Below are 18,838 nucleotides of genomic sequence, written 5' to 3' on the forward strand. Positions count from 1 at the left end.
AAGTTCGAATATCATTTGAGTAGAGGTGGTAAATCAATCCATTTAATTAAATTTACTCATATTCGTTCATGAATAAATGGGTATGGGTATCTTCAATTTTTGCATATGGGTATAAATGTGTTACCCAATAATATCCATTTATTAAATATGTATTATTGGATAACCCATCAAACCCAATTAACCCATTTAAAATTGTCTTTTCCCAAGTCTCCTCTCTTCCCCACCTATTTTTTTTTTAGATTTTTCATTTTGTCATGATGTTAACTACATTTATTTCATTATTATTATTATTTGTTAGTTCTATCTTATCATTTTATTTTCTCTTAGTTTGTTAACTTGCTCATTTTTTAGCATTACCAATTTATGATAAGTTTTAACTTCTTTTCCTATCTTTCCAAAATAAAAATTTAAATTTATATATGAAAAAAATGTTAGGAGTTCAAAATTTTTGGATTAAGTTTTTATGTTACCTTTTATAGTACTTAGTTCAAAATTTTATATTCTTATTATTCAATTATTAAATAGCATGTAATTTTGCGACATAAAATACGGATAAGAAAAAAATTGATAATTAGGCTTATTGAACATTATAAGTAAATATTTAAAACTAATGATGGGTGCAAAAAGCGATATAAATTAATAACTTTAGTTTGCAAAAATGAATTTAAAAGAGTTTATACAAAAGTTAAAATAAATGGGTTATAAATGGGTAATTGGGTTACCCAATTCATTTTTTGACTTATCCATTTATACCCATCTAATTAAATGGATATAAATGGGTTGACTCACTTATACCCATTACCCATTTTACCCAACCCAAACCCACTCAAGTCACCCATTTTGCCACCTCTATATTTGAGTTTGTTTAGATAGGAGTTTATTTGGATGATCTATTTGATATAATTACTGTAGTATTTTTTGTAATATGATGTATGTGAAATAAAAAAGTGATTGAGAAGATAAAAAAGTGATTGTAATTTGTGAAGTAATTTTTTTTATTTCAAATCTTCCTAATCCGAGCACACAAATTTTCCTATGAGAATGAGAATGACACGTAATATCTTTATACTTAATAAAAGGATCTGCATGTTTGTAGAATATTGGATATTTAGGTTTTTAAAATTTGATATAAAGTTAAAACCTGGTCAGTGATTAAAGATTTCATTGACGCTCTAAATGCTTAGTCCAAGCGTGCAGACGAGAAATTTTGTTTCATTCCCATTGCTTCGTCCAGGAAAATTCATTATTGACTAAAAGTACCATGGGGGTGCTTTTCTTTGTTCTGGCCAATCGGACTACAGGTTAAAATAGTTCTTCTGTCTCAAATTGTTTGTTACGCTTTGTAATTCTAACCTTTTAAAAATGGTGATTTGATGATAATGTTAGTGGATTTGTTTTCAAAGTTATATTCGAAAATTTAAAATTTAAATTTGAATTGATATAAAATACGGATAAAAATGGGGATAATATTGGAAAAAGAGATTAACAGTAACTTTGATTTTAGTAAAATGACAAATACTTTGAAATATCTCAACAAGAAAAGCATTACACTATCGATGGAACGGAGGATGTATTTTCCAAGTGCTATTCAATTTTTACGAATAGTAAACAATACATTTGTTGGTATGTTGGTACCCTATCTGTGCGTGGACAGTGCAGACACCGATGTTTTAATATTGGGTAAAAAATAAAAAAAGCCTCCTTTGATAAGTCTAATATACAGAAAAACTCCTTATGATTGCAAAATGTACAAAGAGGAGGTTGTGTAAGGAATTAGTAGATATACAAATTTGATTAAATCAAATGGGTGCTCTGACATCTCCTTTGAACTTTTTCATTGTAGGGGATTTGAATTTCCGACTTACAACACAAAGAGAAATTTAGTAGTTAACTACGATAGAGATTAGCCTGAGAAAAATATTAAAGGGTAAAAAATAAAAAAACCCTCTATGGTTAGCCGAATACACAGAAAAAATCCCATGGTTTTAAAATATATAACACGACACCTCATGCTTTGAACTAAATTGTAAAGGTGACGGAATCCATTAAACTTAACGGAAATGACTTATTGGAGCTTTTAAAAAAAATTTATACATAATTTTTAATAAATATACCTATTTTACCCCTTAACCCTCAATTCTCTCTATTTAGAGAATAAAACGAATGATTTTTTTGAGCTGTCTTTTGCTTAATTACTTTTTAAAAAATTTTTATACCTAATTTCTAACAAATATACCTATTTTACCCCTTAACCCTCAATTCTCTCTATTTAGAGAATAAAACAAATGATTTTTTTGAGCTGTCTTTTGCTTAATTATATCAGGACATTTTGGTCATTTCGTCCATTTCAGTTAAGTTTAATGGATTCCGTCACATTTACAATTTAGTTCAAAGCATGAAGTGTCATGTTATATATTTTAAAATCATGAGGTTTTTTTCTATGTATTCGGCTTACCACAGGAGGTTTTTTTTTATTTTTTACCCTTTAATATTTTTCCCAGTCTAATCTCTATCATAGTTAACTACTAAATTTCTCTTTGAGTTGTAGGTTGGAGGTTCAAATTCCACCTACAATGAAAAAGTTCGAAGGAGATGTCAGAGCGGGGTTATATAAACGTTAGGTTACACAGCCTCCTTATACAATCTACTAATTCCTTACACAACCTCCTCCTTGTAAACTTAAGATAAATTAGGTTATATAAACGTTCTCGCTGCCTGCACAAAAAAAAAAAAAATCACTATCCTAGTTTATCATTTATTTTTGGCTCTTTCTAGAAGAGGGGAACATTGATCATTTTATTATGGGAGCCACTTCACACATCGATCACAATTTTCTTCTCTTCACACAAGATTGTTCAAAACTCCCTTGACTTTCTTGTCATCCCTGTCCATTCACCCGTTGATTTAACAAACAACACGGCACATACGCCAAAATGGAAAAGCAGAAGGAAAATAAGATGAAGAGAAACCGGGCTGGATACAGAGCTGGAGTCGCTCGCACAGGAATTGCTTAACCATTTCTTTTTTCTGATAAAAGGCTCTAATGAGAAACGAACGCTAAAAATCAAGAAAGCGGGATTTAACGGTTTTGATGTGGAATAGAGAACAACAATTCGTGTGAAGGAGACGATCAAACTTATGAAATTGCCAACCAGAGAAGAAAAAATGGTCGAACTTATGAAGTTGCAGCTTTAGTCCCTCGAGTTTCATTGACTTTGAATTTTTGATTCTGGTGTTTTCTACTTTCAATTTTTACCCTGCAATTTTTTTTGGAAGTTATCGGTTGGGCCTTATTGCTAGATTAGTTAACTTTTAGTTAAATTAATCTTTTATTTTCTTGATTTAAGTAGTAATTAAATTTTTATTAGAATTATAACTTATAACTTATGTAAACCCATTATGGAACTTAGGCTTATGTAGCTTTGTAATTGTTAATTTAATTTATTTTGAATTTCTTTAGAATTCATGTGAGTCCAAAAATGGGAAATGGGAGTTTTGTTTGTGATTTATTTTTATGGAGCATGATCGTGCACGAGATAGCGTTAGCTTCTCCGACGAAATTTAGGAATTAAGCACATTTTTTATTATTTATATACTTTTGCTGTTCTATGTGCTATGTAGTTATGTTAAATTAATTTAATTTTGGCCTTAAAAAATAAAAATGAAATTGAATTCACAACGAAGTTTTACTTGGGTGTAGGGAGGTGCTCGAGGTTGACACTTTGACCTTCCTTCCTTGCAATTGAACTCTCGAATTCAGTACTTTTGGTTTTCAAAATATCAAGAGTCTCTTTAGGCAAAAGCTTTTGCATTGGTTTAAAATTTTTTTAAAAAATACGTGTTCTATTAATAATTAAGGTGACTTGGTACACCTAAAACAAGTTATAGTTTTATATATAACATGAAAATTGTAGCTATTTGAGTTGTCTTTCCAATTCATCAAGAATCATCTAATTTGAAACTCTATAACGAGAAATGACCAAAATACCCTTAATTGGTCAATTTCCTGTTTCAACTTTTGACAACAAATCTGTCCAACTGTATTTTGACTTTTTGACCTAAAAAAATCATGAATTGGATTTTGATGTCTCATAAAAATTGTAGAACTTTGTCTTAGCTTCAAATGACTTAAAAATCACCTCAATCCGATACTTGTAACTTAAAATATTGCCAAAATATCAAAAGGTGTTAAAACTGTCAAACACTACAACAAAAATGGCCTTTCCTGACATACCTACAAGGACACTTGATGGTTTGTGTCATTATAGCACTTCTATCATGACACTTGTTATTAACTCAATATTATATACTCTTTTTTTTATTTTATCTGATATAAGAATAATAATGTGCCTTTAGACTACCTATCATGACACTTGAGAAAATGTGAAATACACCCAAATAAAAAAAGAAAAAGAAATACACTAAACGACATCGTACTCAATTGGCAGAAGATTCATTTGCTATGAAATACTCAAAACTTTCAAATTGCGGCGGCCAAAAGATTAAGTCAAGTTTTGCTTCAGCTTATCTCTCTCACAAGAAACACTTTCTCTGCAACATGTATATATCTTCAAATTCTCGAACTGCCTTCTTCACTCTGCAAATCTTGCTGCAAACAAGAATGTCTGGAAGATATGACTGGCCTCAGAGTTCTCACTTGTGATTAATGATGGACCAGTGGCTATCATTCGTCTGTAATATTCATGTTCACCTTCTTGATGGACGTGGAATGAACTGGCCACCGGTTGATGTGAAATATTTGCCTTATCTGATGGTGCAGTGCCTAAAATGTGGCTCTAATGATGACAGTTAATTGGTATGACATATTTTCGTGACCTTGAATACAATATCAAACAATCTATTGTTTATATTCATCCTGTGCAATCGATTCACTCATAATTGTCGATATTAATTTGCCACAATACACATAGATTTGTCATAGATTTATGATTAACGACGGCCTTCAAAAATTTTGTATGTATTTCTGGATTACTAAATGCGCAGATATCACTACTTATCCACTTCTTCGATGGTTCTTGGACACTGGTGCAGTGATTTTAAAGTATTGATTTTATTGGACATTATTAGCTATTCTTGAAGCTGTGTACTATATTGTGTTGAATTATGAGGGTTAAGTTTCAAAGTTTGCCCTAAATTGATTACATTTGAGATTAGTCCCGTCTGTTTGAGATTGAAATAGATGTAGTAATAGTTTATGATCTGAATGCACTTGTTGTTCAGTTTTATTCCTCTCGGTTGTCTACTTGATTCATGTGACTATTTTGTTATGGATTTGTTGCCCATAACCTGTTCGATAAAATGTCAAGTCCCCTCTATTTTTCCTTGTTTCGATAAAATGTCAAATCCTGAGATACACTGCTGCTATTTCTTTAGTGCATGCATACAGTTGGAGATTATGAACAAGAAAACACCACTACGTTGCATGAAGAATCATCATGTGCGATAGGAAGCACTAACACAAATTGTGGTATTTTGTAGGTAGTGACTTGTACCTAACAGTGTATCTATGAAACCGCTAGCCTGTGTTTTTGTATTCTCAGGGATGGCATTAGTCGGTATGATGTTGAGCAAAGGAGCAGATTACTTAGTAGAGAAGCAAAAGGTATTGTTGGTCAAAGCATTGAATTTACGTTGGGTGTATTTTGGCAATTTTTTGGATTTTGATGAGTACACTTTGTTTGGCTCAATTTTTCCTTCATATTGCTGAGCTGAACACTGAGAAGAGACAGAAAGAACTGGTTAGATGGGTCCTTACTAAGTCGGTGACTAACATGGATCTTGAAGCTGCTAATCTTGATGATAATGGTATAGTTGTGTGAGTATATCTGCTGCCTAGAATTGATTTTGCAAACTCTTATTTGCTGGTTCTTTTGTCACTGGGCTCCTCATTTACTAAGTTATTGCCAAATATTAAGGGGCTTTGTTTTCCGATTACTAATTCCCTTTTCTTGATTATATGATAGTGCTGCTGAGTTTGTCATAGACAAGCTCAAAGAGATGGGAAAGATCAGCCAAGAAGATATCTCAGTTGTGCTGAAAGAATTTGAATATCTTGACGTTGATCAGTCTGGAACTTTGTCAACCTCTGATATATCCCTTGCCCAATCATCTTAAAACTGCGATGTCATCTAATGATCCCCACAAACTTTGTACACAGGTGGAACCAGCTGAAGATTGATGGGGACTTTGTGGTTATGACTGAAGCTTGGAAGCTACTGCAAGTTCTTTCAACTTGTTAGGGATGAGAATCTTTTAGTTTGTACAAAAGAAAGTCTTTCAAGTTTGTGCACATGAGAATCTTTTAGTACTTGTTAGGGATTTGCTATGTTAGTACTTGTTCATGACTTTTAGTTCAACAAATTATATTTGAGCATTGACTTTTGCTTTTAAATTACTATATGCATTTTGCTCTTTGGGATAATTTTACAAGTCCTTTGGGTTTCTGATTGACGGAGTGTACGGTAGGGAGCATTACCTGCAGGCTGCTTCTATATAAAAATAAAAAATAAAAAATCCTGGCAATTAAAAGTGTCAGCATAGCTTAGCTTCTAAGGCAATATCCTAATGTGGTACTACAGCTATCTTGACACTTTCGATTATCAAAAAAAGGGATTTTGGTTGGCAGATGGGACGCTATAACAGCATAATTTTCCTGACACATTTGAATGCTACAAACCTATCCCCATATTGGAAGGGACGACTGTGAGAACTCGAGCAAATTTTGTGTAAGCATTGCAAGTATTAGCTGTGAGGACCCGAAAAATTTCTTATTTTTATCGAATATTAATGGTTTAATTAAGTATTTATCCACATGTTTCCCCAAATAATTTATTACGACCATTTTAAATCCATTCGTATGGAATAATGTCTTCATTATGCTTTTAAAACGTCCCGTTAACAACTTCAATTTTCGGAGGATTGTTTAGGTGAGAAATAATGAACACGAGTGTTTCAAGGTGATATTATATTCGAGAGTATGATTATCCTGGGGAAATTAAGAACGGACAATAGCAGATTAAGAAAAGTTAATCGGGAATTAAAGGTGAATAAGTTCTAAGTGAGCATATACTACTCACGCGTGGATAGTTTTCCAAAAGACGCATGGATACAAATTTATTGGAGATTTGAGGAGTTAATACTCGACTCATGTGAGGACTCGTAAAACTCCTATTAAAACCCTATTTTGAGCTTATTTAATTATTTACTTGTTCATTTATTCCGAGTATTATTTTCTAGACCTATTGAACCTAATTACGTGAAAATATAGCTTCATTATATTTTTAAAGTGACTTGTTTCAAAAATTAATTTCCGGGAGCGCGTTTAGTGAGAACAGTGAATAGTGCTTGGAAATTTTACCCGATTGAGAGTACAATAGGCTTGGAATATTAAAAACTTATACAATGGATCTAAATTAGGTATTTTAACGATTAAATACTCAAGTGATAGTTAGTGGTACGATCGTTATAAGAATTCCTCGAAGGTTTCACTCTAGCGCGCCTAAATTGGAAATACGCGTTTTCACGCGCGCGATTAATTGAGGGACTTTAGACCATTATTTTGGGACAATTAAGGGTGAATAATATTTATATGAATATAAGTGTACTAGAGGTTTAGTGCACTAGTGAAACAAATGCAAGAGGAATCGAGCACAAAACGCGCGCGTACGCGCACTATTGGAGAATTGACTTTTGTACACTTAAAACCAAAATTTGCTAAGCTTCTCACGGAAGCTTTATCATCAGCAAACACTCCTTTTTCCTTCTCATTTGACCGAACCAGTAGCAGCAAAAACAACCAAGGCTTCTCAAATTTTTTCATCTCCAAATTCTTGCACCAAACCTTCATAGATTCAGACCAAACTTCACATACACTTCGCTCTACACTTGGACACCTCTTTGAGCTGCAAAAGGGAGCTAAAACTCACGGTTTTTCTGGAGCAAAAAGGGCCAAAAATCACTGCCTTGGACATCAACTAGAGTAAGTAAAGATCAAGCTTTCTAATTTTGATTTTTGGAAGTCCTAGTATATCTTTAAACTCTTATTTTCATATGGGTTGATGTTGTTGTTGGAAAAAGTGGAATGTGGGCTCTATGAACTCCCACTCTTGGGTTGTTGCTGATTTTGTGGTTGATGATATTTATAATGCTGGTTTAGTGTTTGAAATGGTGGATTAATGGTGTATAATTAGTAGAAACTTCAAGGAACTCATGGGATAGAAATTTCCGATTTTTCCCCTGCCTTGTTCGGTTATTTTAAGGCCAATTTTTGATGATCTAATGACTTTAATATGATGTTTATATGTTGTATTAGTTGTGTAAAAATTTTCATTGGAAAATATTGAGGTTTGGTTGGGCAAATGAATTTCTTTGTAAAACTAGTCAAGCTGGAAAACTGTTTCCGTGTAGCTCTGTCCAGCGATAGTGTTTCGGCCGTAACTCTGTCCTCTGACGTCGAAATCAAGTGCCGTCGGTGGGATTTGAAACTAGACATCCACACCTTTTCAATGGTATAAAATTCACATTTTGGTTCCAAGTGTGTGAGCCAAACCAATCATTTTAAGAAGGCTGCCCTGTTTCTCTGTTCTGCTGGAACGATTTGATGATGCTGCAACTTTAGGCTTAATTTCGAGCAATTGCATGCTGAATCTTAAAACGATTTCTTCTGTGAAATTATAGCCCTATGAATGTATTTTCCAACACTATCAACCATGCTCAATTCCAAGTTAAATTGAGTGAGTCATGATCAAAATACGGTGACTGCCTGGTTCTTGAAAACCCTTGGATTTAGACAGATTTGATGTGAGACTTGTTGTGGTCTTACTAAATGAATTTCTTGGTGCTAAACACCTACCAAATGTATCATGTATGTTCCTTAGACTTTTCTTGTACAAATGAACCATGTTTGGAGGTTTTCCTTAGCCGAATGTTTGGAAACGGAGAGAAATGGAGCTAAAGGCAGTTTTGCCTTAGTAATTTCAAAACTTTGGTTGATTGGTTAACCACCTTCCCGAAGGTATTTTTCCACGAAATTTGATAGAGAGATACCCTTAATATAGGAGTACTATACTACAAAATTTGGCACCAATCCAAGTCCGTTTCGACACTTAACTAATGGTCTAAAGTCAGAAACCCAAATCTGGAAATTGTTCAACAGTCTTGAATTTTCCCCAACTTTGAGCTACCATATCTTGGTGCTCGAAACTCTGATTCTTGATCCACTTGTTCTGTCCTAAACCTTACTTGCACCGGTAATTGAGTTATAAATTTAAAGGGCTGGTTTGCAACGAGTGAATTCTGCCGAATTTTCAAAATTAGCGAAAAATCAACCCCAGCTCAATCCTGAACATTCTGGAACAGTGATTTCAAGCTCATTTTTGAGTACTTTTCACTTAGATTCGTGGAAAAGTGTCTTCTAAGAATTTTTAGTACTTTCCAAGAGGTTTCCAACGGTATAACGTTTTCCAATTTTAGACTTGTATCGAGTGAGATACGATTTTTCAAAAATCCATATCAAAACTGAAATTTTCCAACTTTCAAGGAAATAGAGTTTTCCAAGAACTCTTTATTCTTTCGACATTATGCAAACGTTTTAACCTCGATTTTCAAGATAAAAACCCAAATGCTCCTGTACTTTATGAAACGCCACTCGAATCTCGATTTACAAGTAATTAAGGTTCCTTTTCACGAAATTCTCTAGATTATAATAGTGCACGAATTATTTCTCGATAATTGGGTTGTGTGAATAATAATTCACTATTATTTGCTCAGGCGCACACGAGGATTTTCAAGAGGATCCCACAGTGGACGCTTGAACTTTCCTTGACCCTACTTGCACTTAATACTTGGTGAGTGTCAAGTGTATGAATACTTGTACTCTCTGGACTTGATTCCTGCTTGGTTTACCTGATTACGTGCTTAGCCCACTTGTTTTAGAAAAATAGAGCCGAGTGTGTACTTTATCATACTCGTTCTCATTTGAATACAAATGACTCATGCTTAACATGATCTACCTGGTTTACATGACTTGAAATACCTGCTTAGATCTGTCAAATGTTTGAATACATGACATGGTATGCTATGGCTGCATACGTCGTTGGAGTGAATCTCCTCGACACTTACATGATACATGGGGGACGCCCAAACTCATAGGCCGACCTTGGAACTCGAGTCGGCATGGGTTTGGTCGGGAACCTTGGTGAGCCATGAGAATCACATGATAAGCTTGATCTATTTGAGAGATCTTGCTTGGCATACTCGTAGAGTATAGCCTTATAAATGTCGTGCGGGCCCGAAGTGGTGTAGGGTGGACGGATGAGAAATAAGTGGTGATCTACTATTTGGAAATATCAACCCGGTTGACGGAGAGTCATCGCGGGGAGATATTCGAATGAACTGGCAAAGCAAGTGGAACTTAGCTCCTGAGAGCTACTATATCCTTGAAGTGTTTCTGCTTACTTTCACTGGCTTTATTAATTACTTGTAATTATCTCTTGGACTGTTATTTGGGACTGTTATCTGGATTACGTGCTTGCATGTGTGTTCTTGGCCTCACGAGCGTTTTGCTCACCCTGTAGATTTGTTTTTCTTAACAGGATTGAACTCGGAGATGTATTGGAGAAACCCTCCTGATGTGCTTTTGTTTAGGGTTTCTATTACATTTTTGGCTATGCCTTGGTTTTTGGGTTGTACTTTTGGATTTGCAATGTAACTTTTGGGGCATGATGTATATTTGGGATTTATGATGTACTTTGAGCACCTGACGTGCGGGTTGGATATTTGATGACTGTTGTTAAGTTTGAACGCTTCCGCATTTACTATATTTAAGTTATTTACTTGTGTTGTGTAGACCGATAATAAACTTGAATGGAATTGCTTGAGTCCTGGCGAGAGCTGGGCAGGCGTCCAACGGATACCCTTTGGTTCGCCTTAGGGAGAAGTGGGGGCGTCACAGTTGGTATCAGAGCCCAGGCTTCAGATCTTTGTAGTGTGTCTTAGGCTTAAAAGTTTAGGATACCGGACTGTGGAACTGGTTGAAAAGTTAAGTGACAGCTTGTGAAAAGGAAAACTAGAACCTAGGTTTGAATTAGTGGATGACAAGGAGTCTTGATCTTGTGTGATACATGTGGGATAGTACGAAATGATCAGATCTAGTTTATTGAATATACCTGGACTTACATGAGCTTTTACTTTTAAGGGTAAGTTATGGGAGGTAAGCGTGATATTAAATGGTCTCGGGACGCCTTCCGGTGGCCCATTCTTGAGAAAGACCTAAGGGAGCATTGAAGAGATAATCCAATTCACAAAACTAGGACTTCATGTGATTTTCAAAGGACTTGCTCGCACCCAAATAATGGGGTGTTAATAGTGATCGATCAATAAAAGTGGCTATCCGAGAAAATTAGGGTAACTCGAGGGGATAATCTAGAACTGAGGGCAATTGCGGATGCCTAGACTACTAGAATTCCTGAAGTGGAGATTGAGATACTTAAGGCTCATTGTGAGAAGCTTTAAAAAGCTAAGACCCGACTTGTTAGGGTAGTGCCCGAAATTAAAGACAGGATGGATAAGTCGATGACTGGGTGTATTACCTTGGTTGAGCAAGTGGAGAATGATAAGGGATATTCGATAAGAGACATGAGATCTAAAAGTCCCAGTGCTGGAAATGAAAATGATTCTACGGAGGTAGTAAGAATTTTGACTCCGCCAATCACTAAGTTAGTGATTTAAACTATTTTAATAGTTTTGCCAAAGATAGACGGGGTGGCACTCGCTTAAAGACCATTGCATTTTGTATCTTGTTTTACTATGCTTTCTATATTTTGAGGCAATTAAAACGTTACTCATGACATGCTTGACTTTACTGCTTTATGATTTCAAATCCATGATTGAGTTGTACACATTTGCGATTATTTCGGTGTCTTTCCTTTTATTCTTGTATTTATTTGGCGTGATAAAGGTATCACTTTTCAAACTCCGTTTATGTGCACTCACTTTATGTCATGCCTTTAAACATGTTAAATTTATGGGTGGCCAAAGGAGTGAAAAAGGATTAAGGGCAAGGAGTTAAGCAACTCCAAGCTCAATGGGGTGATTATAGAACGACTGCTGGACTGAACCAAAACCCTAGAAATGAAGGGAAATAATCGTGTAGTTATTGCTATTAACCAAACGATTGATGCTCTAGCACGATTAGTGGAGCACTAAAGCTGTAAACCAATCAACCCACCTGGGGACCCAGCGAGATGTGAAAATGAAATGATTCTTGAAGTGTACCTATCTAGATTTCACGGGAAACCTAACCTCGAAATAGTAAGATTGATTTAAGAGGATACGATAAGACACTAGTGGGAGTAAGAGGTTATGATCTCCTCTCGAACAACTTCGTAGACAAGTATTGGAGAGTGAACTAAGACATGAAAATTTTATATTAAGGAATGGGGTCCCTGTATCTGGTTGTGTTTGTATGTAATGATAGTAATCTCATGGAGATTTAAGAACTCGCCCGTATTAAGCAGAGAATAGTTGAGAATTGCATTCCGGAGTAACCTATGAGCAAAAGAATGAAAGAGTATTAAGACTCGAGTTTCCATTATGAATAACTACTTATTTTGAACCTTTGATTTACTTGGCAGGCTAGTATTTGACTTAAACCAACTGGTAAGATGACAACTTTGGAAGAAATGTGTAAGGAAATGGATATTCTTGGAAATGAGGTAGAATTTCAAAGAAAATTGGCTGACTACTAGGAAGGACGGTGGAAATAAGAATATGCAGAGAAAACTGAATTGCTACGCCAGAACGTAGAACTAGAGAATAAATACAAAGGAAATCCTCAAACTGGTCAAGCCGTCACTTCTCACGCGAATTATGGATACTGTGGCAAGATTAACCATACCGAGGACAAGTGCTGGAGAAAACAAGGAAAATGTCTGAGATGCGGTAGTACCGAGCATAAGTTTTCGAATTGCCCCAGTGCATCTAGAAAGAGGAAATGCAGCGGCCAGCTAGATTCGCCACAAAATAATCGAGTGTCAGAAAGTGGTCTAAGTGCTGGAAATTTTCGAGTCGGGGTAGATAACTCCACTCGAGGGATAGAGGTTATAACTTTACCCTAGATTAGACTAGCACTTTTGGAGATTTAATCTTTTGTATAAGGGAAAATCTTTTGTTATTTTGTATCTTGGTAACTCGGCACGTTTTGCTATACTCCTGTTGTTTCCCTTCCCCTTTTGAAATGGTTTGATAAACTTATCCCAACTTGATGTATTTATTATGATCTTTAAAACATATGAAACTTTACTCCGCTTTTAATTGATTTTATGACTTACATATATATTCAAATCTTGCCCCACACTTTAGATTTATAATAAGACACGAACGGCTTTAGATGTGATCGAGATTGGACTTGAAAATATAGACCACCCTGAGGTCTTGGAGGCGACCAGGGATTGTGACCAAATTGAGAACTTGATGTTGAAGTTGAGATCCAATGTTTGATCGCCAATTTGAGATATTAAAAGTGGTGAGATTTGGGTTAGTGAAAGGAAATATTTGATGGATTGAATGAGACTAACGATTAAGGACCGGATATCATATTTGGAATGGATGCTTGAGGCTATATATATATAAATTATCGAGACTTGAACGATGTGACTATTAAGAATAAATACTCCGTAGTCTCACATAAACGAGAATTATAATCAAGGGCCAGGAGCAGCGCATAAGGGATTTAAAGTAGAGTTACTACCAACCGGGAATCCTAGGGATTGATGTATTTAAAACCACTTCCAATTCAAGATGGGGATGCTTGAATTTTCAATTATGCCCTTTGGGTTAACTAATGACCTAGCAGCAATTATTGCCTTAATACATCAAGGTTTTAAGTCGTAATTGGATTAATCTGTGGTGGCATTTATTGATGATATATCGATATACTCTAGTGTTTGAGAAGGTCATGAAAGACACTTGATGGTAGTTTTACGAACCTCGAGAGAACGCCAACTTTTGTTAAGTTCAATAACTGTGAGTTCGATTGGAAGAAATAGCCTTTCTAGGTTATACAGCATCTAAGGAAGGAATTATTATTGATTCAGCTAAAATAAAAGATTGTATAAGAGGAAACGACCAGAAAAGCATATTGAAATATGGAATTCTCGGAGTTAGCCAAATACTACCTTTGGTTTATCAAGGATTTTTGTAAGAGTGCAAGACTTGGCAAACCATTTGAGGTTCTAAATGTAAGGGAAAATCTTGAGATGAAGAATGTTAATCGGTGTACATGTGTAGGAGGTAATTTTGTGATTTACACAGATGATTCAAAGGATGGTTTAGAATTTATATTAATAAAACATGATAAGGTGATTGTATATGCCTCTAGGAAGTTAAAATATTACGAGAGGAAGTAGCCAACTCCTGATTGGGAGTAAATAACTACAATATTTGCCTTAAAGAAGTGAAGATATTGCCCATATGAGGTAGACATGAGGCCGATTAAGTTGCTCTATGACTCGGAAGTTAAAATGCCTGTTGAAGAAAAAATCAAGGTTTGATTGCTAGTCGAATGAATGGAAATTGTCAAGTATAAGTTGGAAAAACGTAAGTTGGTGATCGATCTGATAGGCTTAACCATGAAGGGAATGATATTTTCTCAGGTGTGAATTTCGAGGACGAAATTCTGTTAAGGAGGGGAGGATGTGAGGACCCGAAAAATTTCTTATTTTTATCGAATATTAATGGTTTAATTAAGTATTTATCCACCTGTTTTCCCCAAATAATTTATTACGACCATTTTAAATCCATTCGTATGGAATAATGTCTTCATTATGCTTTTAAAACGTCCCGTTAACAACTTCAATTTTCGGAGGATTGTTTAGGTGAGAAATAATGAACACGAGTGTTTCAAGGTGATATTATATTCGAGAGTATGATTATCCTGGGGAAATTAAGAACGGACAATAGCAGATTAAGAAAAGTTAATCGGGAATTAAAGGTGAATAAGTTCTAAGTGAGCATATACTACTCACGCGTGGATAGTTTTCCAAAAGACGCATGGATACAAATTTATTGGAGATTTGAGGAGTTAATACTCGACTCATGTGAGAACTCGTAAAACTCCTATTAAAACCCTATTTTGAGCTTATTTAATTATTTACTTGTTCATTTATTCCGAGTATTATTTTCTAGACCTATTGAACCTAATTACGTGGAAATATAGTTTCATTATATTTTTAAAGTGACATGTTTCAAAAATTAATTTTCGGGAGCGCGTTTAGTGAGAACAGTGAATAGTGCTTGGAAATTTTACCCGATTGAGAGTACAATAGGCTTGGAATATTAAAAACTTATACAATGGATCTAAATTAGGTATTTTAACGATTAAATACTCAAGTGATAGTTAGTGGTACGATCGTTATAAGAATTTTTCGAAAGATTCACTCTATCGCGCCTAAATTAGAAATACGCGTTTTCACGCGCGCGATTAATTGAGGGACTTTAGACCATTATTTTGGGACAATTAAGGGTGAATAATATTTATATGAATATAAGTGTACTAGAGGTTTAGTGCACTAGTGAAACAAATGCAAGAGGAATCGAGCACAAAACGCGCGCGTACGCGCACTATTGGAGAATTGACTTTTGTACACTTAAAACCAAAATTTGCTAAGCTTCTCACGGAAGCTTTATCATCAGCAAACACTCCTTTTTCCTTCTCATTTGACCGAACCAGTAGCAGCAAAAACAACCAAGGCTTCTCAAATTTTTTCATCTCCAAATTCTTGCACCAAACCTTCATAGATTCAGACCAAACTTCACATACACTTCGCTCTACACTTGGACACCTCTTTGAGCTGCAAAAGGGAGCTAAAACTCACGGTTTTTCTGGAGCAAAAAGGGCCAAAAATCACTGCCTTGGACATCAACTAGAGTAAGTAAAGATCAAGCTTTCTAATTTTGATTTTTGGAAGTCCTAGTATATCTTTAAACTCTTATTTTCATATGGGTTGATGTTGTTGTTGGAAAAAGTGGAATGTGGGCTCTATGAACTCCCACTCTTGGGTTGTTGCTGATTTTGTGGTTGATGATATTTATAATGCTGGTTTAGTGTTTGAAATGGTGGATTAATGGTGTATAATTAGTAGAAACTTCAAGGAACTCATGGGATAGAAATTTCCGATTTTTCCCCTGCCTTGTTCGGTTATTTTAAGGCCAATTTTTGATGATCTAATGACTTTAATATGATGTTTATATGTTGTATTAGTTGTGTAAAAATTTTCATTGGAAAATATTGAGGTTTGGTTGGGCAAATGAATTTCTTTGTAAAACTAGTCAAGCTGGAAAACTGTTTCCGTGTAGCTCTGTCCAGCGATAGTGTTTCGGCCGTAACTCTGTCCTCTGACGTCGAAATCAAGTGCCGTCGGTGGGATTTGAAACTAGACATCCACACCTTTTCAATGGTATAAAATTCACATTTTGGTTCCAAGTGTGTGAGCCAAACCAATCATTTTAAGAAGGCTGCCCTGTTTCTCTGTTCTGCTGGAACGATTTGATGATGCTGCAACTTTAGGCTTAATTTCGAGCAATTGCATGCTGAATCTTAAAACGATTTCTTCTGTGAAATTATAGCCCTATGAATGTATTTTCCAACACTATCAACCATGCTCAATTCCAAGTTAAATTGAGTGAGTCATGATCAAAATACGGTGACTGCCTGGTTCTTGAAAACCCTTGGATTTAGACAGATTTGATGTGAGACTTGTTGTGGTCTTACTAAATGAATTTCTTGGTGCTAAACACCTACCAAATGTATCATGTATGTTCCTTAGACTTTTCTTGTACAAATGAACCATGTTTGGAGGTTTTCCTTAGCCGAATGTTTGGAAACGGAGAGAAATGGAGCTAAAGGCAGTTTTGCCTTAGTAATTTCAAAACTTTGGTTGATTGGTTAACCACCTTCCCGAAGGTATTTTTCCACGAAATTTGATAGAGAGATACCCTTAATATAGGAGTACTATACTACAAAATTTGGCACCAATCCAAGTCCGTTTCGACACTTAACTAATGGTCTAAAGTCAGAAACCCAAATCTGGAAATTGTTCAACAGTCTTGAATTTTCCCCAACTTTGAGCTACCATATCTTGGTGCTCGAAACTCTGATTCTTGATCCACTTGTTCTGTCCTAAACCTTACTTGCACCGGTAATTGAGTTATAAATTTAAAGGGCTGGTTTGCAACGAGTGAATTCTGCCGAATTTTCCAAAGTTAGCGAAAAACCAACCCCAGCTCAATCCTGAACATTCTGGAACAGTGATTTCAAGCTCATTTTTGAGTACTTTTCACTTAGATTCGTGGAAAAGTGTCTTCTAAGAACTTTTAGTACTTTCCAAGAGGTTTCCAACGGTATAACGTTTTCCAATTTTAGACTTGTATCGAGTGAGATACGATTTTTCAAAGATCCATATCAAAACTGAAATTTTCCAACTTTCAAGGAAATAGAGTTTTCCAAGAACTCTTTATTCTTTCGACATTATGCAAACGTTTTAACCTCGATTTCCAAGATAAAAACCCAAATGCTCCTGTACTTTATGAAACGCCACTCGAATCTCGATTTACAAGTAATTAAGGTTCCTTTTCACGAAATTCCCTAGATTATAATAGTGCACGAATTATTTCTCGATAATTGGGTTGTGTGAATAATAATTCACTATTATTTGCTCAGGCGCACACGAGGACCTTCAAGAGGATCCCACAGTGGACGCTTGAACTTTCCTTGACCCTACTTGCACTTAATACTTGGTGAGTGTCAAGTGTATGAATACTTGTACTCTCTGGACTTGATTCCTGCTTGGTTTACCTGATTACGTGCTTAGCCCACTTGTTTTAGAAAAATGGAGTCGAGTGTGTACTTTATCATACTCGTTCTCATTTGAAACAAATGACTCATGCTTAACATGTTTTGCCTGGTTTACATGACTGAAATACATGCTTAAACCTGTCGAATGCTTTATTACATGACATGGTATGCTATGGCTGCATACGTCGTTGGAGTGAATCTCCTCGACACTTACATGATACATGGGGGACGCCCAAACTCATAGGCCGACCTTGGAACTCGAGCCGGCATGGCCTTGGTCGGGAACCTTGGTGAGCCATGAGAATCACATGATAAGCTTGATCTATTTGAGAGATCTTGCTTGGCATACTCGTGGAGTATAGCCTTATAAATGTCGTGCGGGCCCGAAGCGGTGTAGGGTGGACGGATGAGAAGTAAGTGGTGATCTACGGTTTGGAAATATCAACCCAGTTGACGGAGAGTCATCGCGGGAAGATATACGAATGAACTGGCAAAGCAAGTGGAACTTAGCTCCTGAGAGCTACTATATCCTTGAATTGTTTCTGCTTACTTTCACTGGCTTTATTAATTACTTGTAATTATCTCTTAGACTGTTATTTGGGACTGTTATCTGGACTACGTGCTTGCATGTGTGTTCTTGGCCTCACGAGCGTTTTGCTCACCCTGTAGATTTGTTTTCCTTAACAGGATTGAACTCGGAGATGTATTGGAGAAACCCTCCTGATGTGCTTTTGTTTAGGGTTTCTGTTACATTTTTGGCTATGCCTTGGTTTTTGGGTTGTACTTTTGGATTTGGAACGTAACTTTTGAGGCATGATGTATATTTGGGATTCATGATGTACTTTGAGCACCTGACGTGTGGGTTGGATAATGGATTACTGTTGTTAAGTTTGAACGCTTCCGCGTTTACTATATTTAAGTTATTTACTTGTGTTGTGTAGACCGATAATAATCTTGAATGGAATT

At 35.6% G+C, this 18,838-nt stretch overlaps 1 protein-coding gene across 1 annotated transcript; it reads left to right on the forward strand.

The window, feature by feature from the left end:
* Nucleotides 1–5,509: 5,509 nt before the first annotated feature.
* Nucleotides 5,510–6,135, forward strand: LOC113752143 (two pore potassium channel a-like; the record flags this gene model as incomplete). The annotated part of the gene is given in 3 exon segments (XM_027296276.1): nucleotides 5,510–5,659; nucleotides 5,661–5,836; nucleotides 5,985–6,135. Coding segments are annotated over 3 exon segments (477 nt in total), but the record flags the coding sequence as incomplete, so codon positions are not given.
* Nucleotides 6,136–18,838: the final 12,703 nt, after the last annotated feature.

This window comes from Coffea eugenioides, chromosome 11 (genome assembly GCF_003713205.1).
Source record: "Coffea eugenioides isolate CCC68of chromosome 11, Ceug_1.0, whole genome shotgun sequence".
NCBI classification, from domain to species: domain Eukaryota; kingdom Viridiplantae; phylum Streptophyta; class Magnoliopsida; order Gentianales; family Rubiaceae; genus Coffea; species Coffea eugenioides.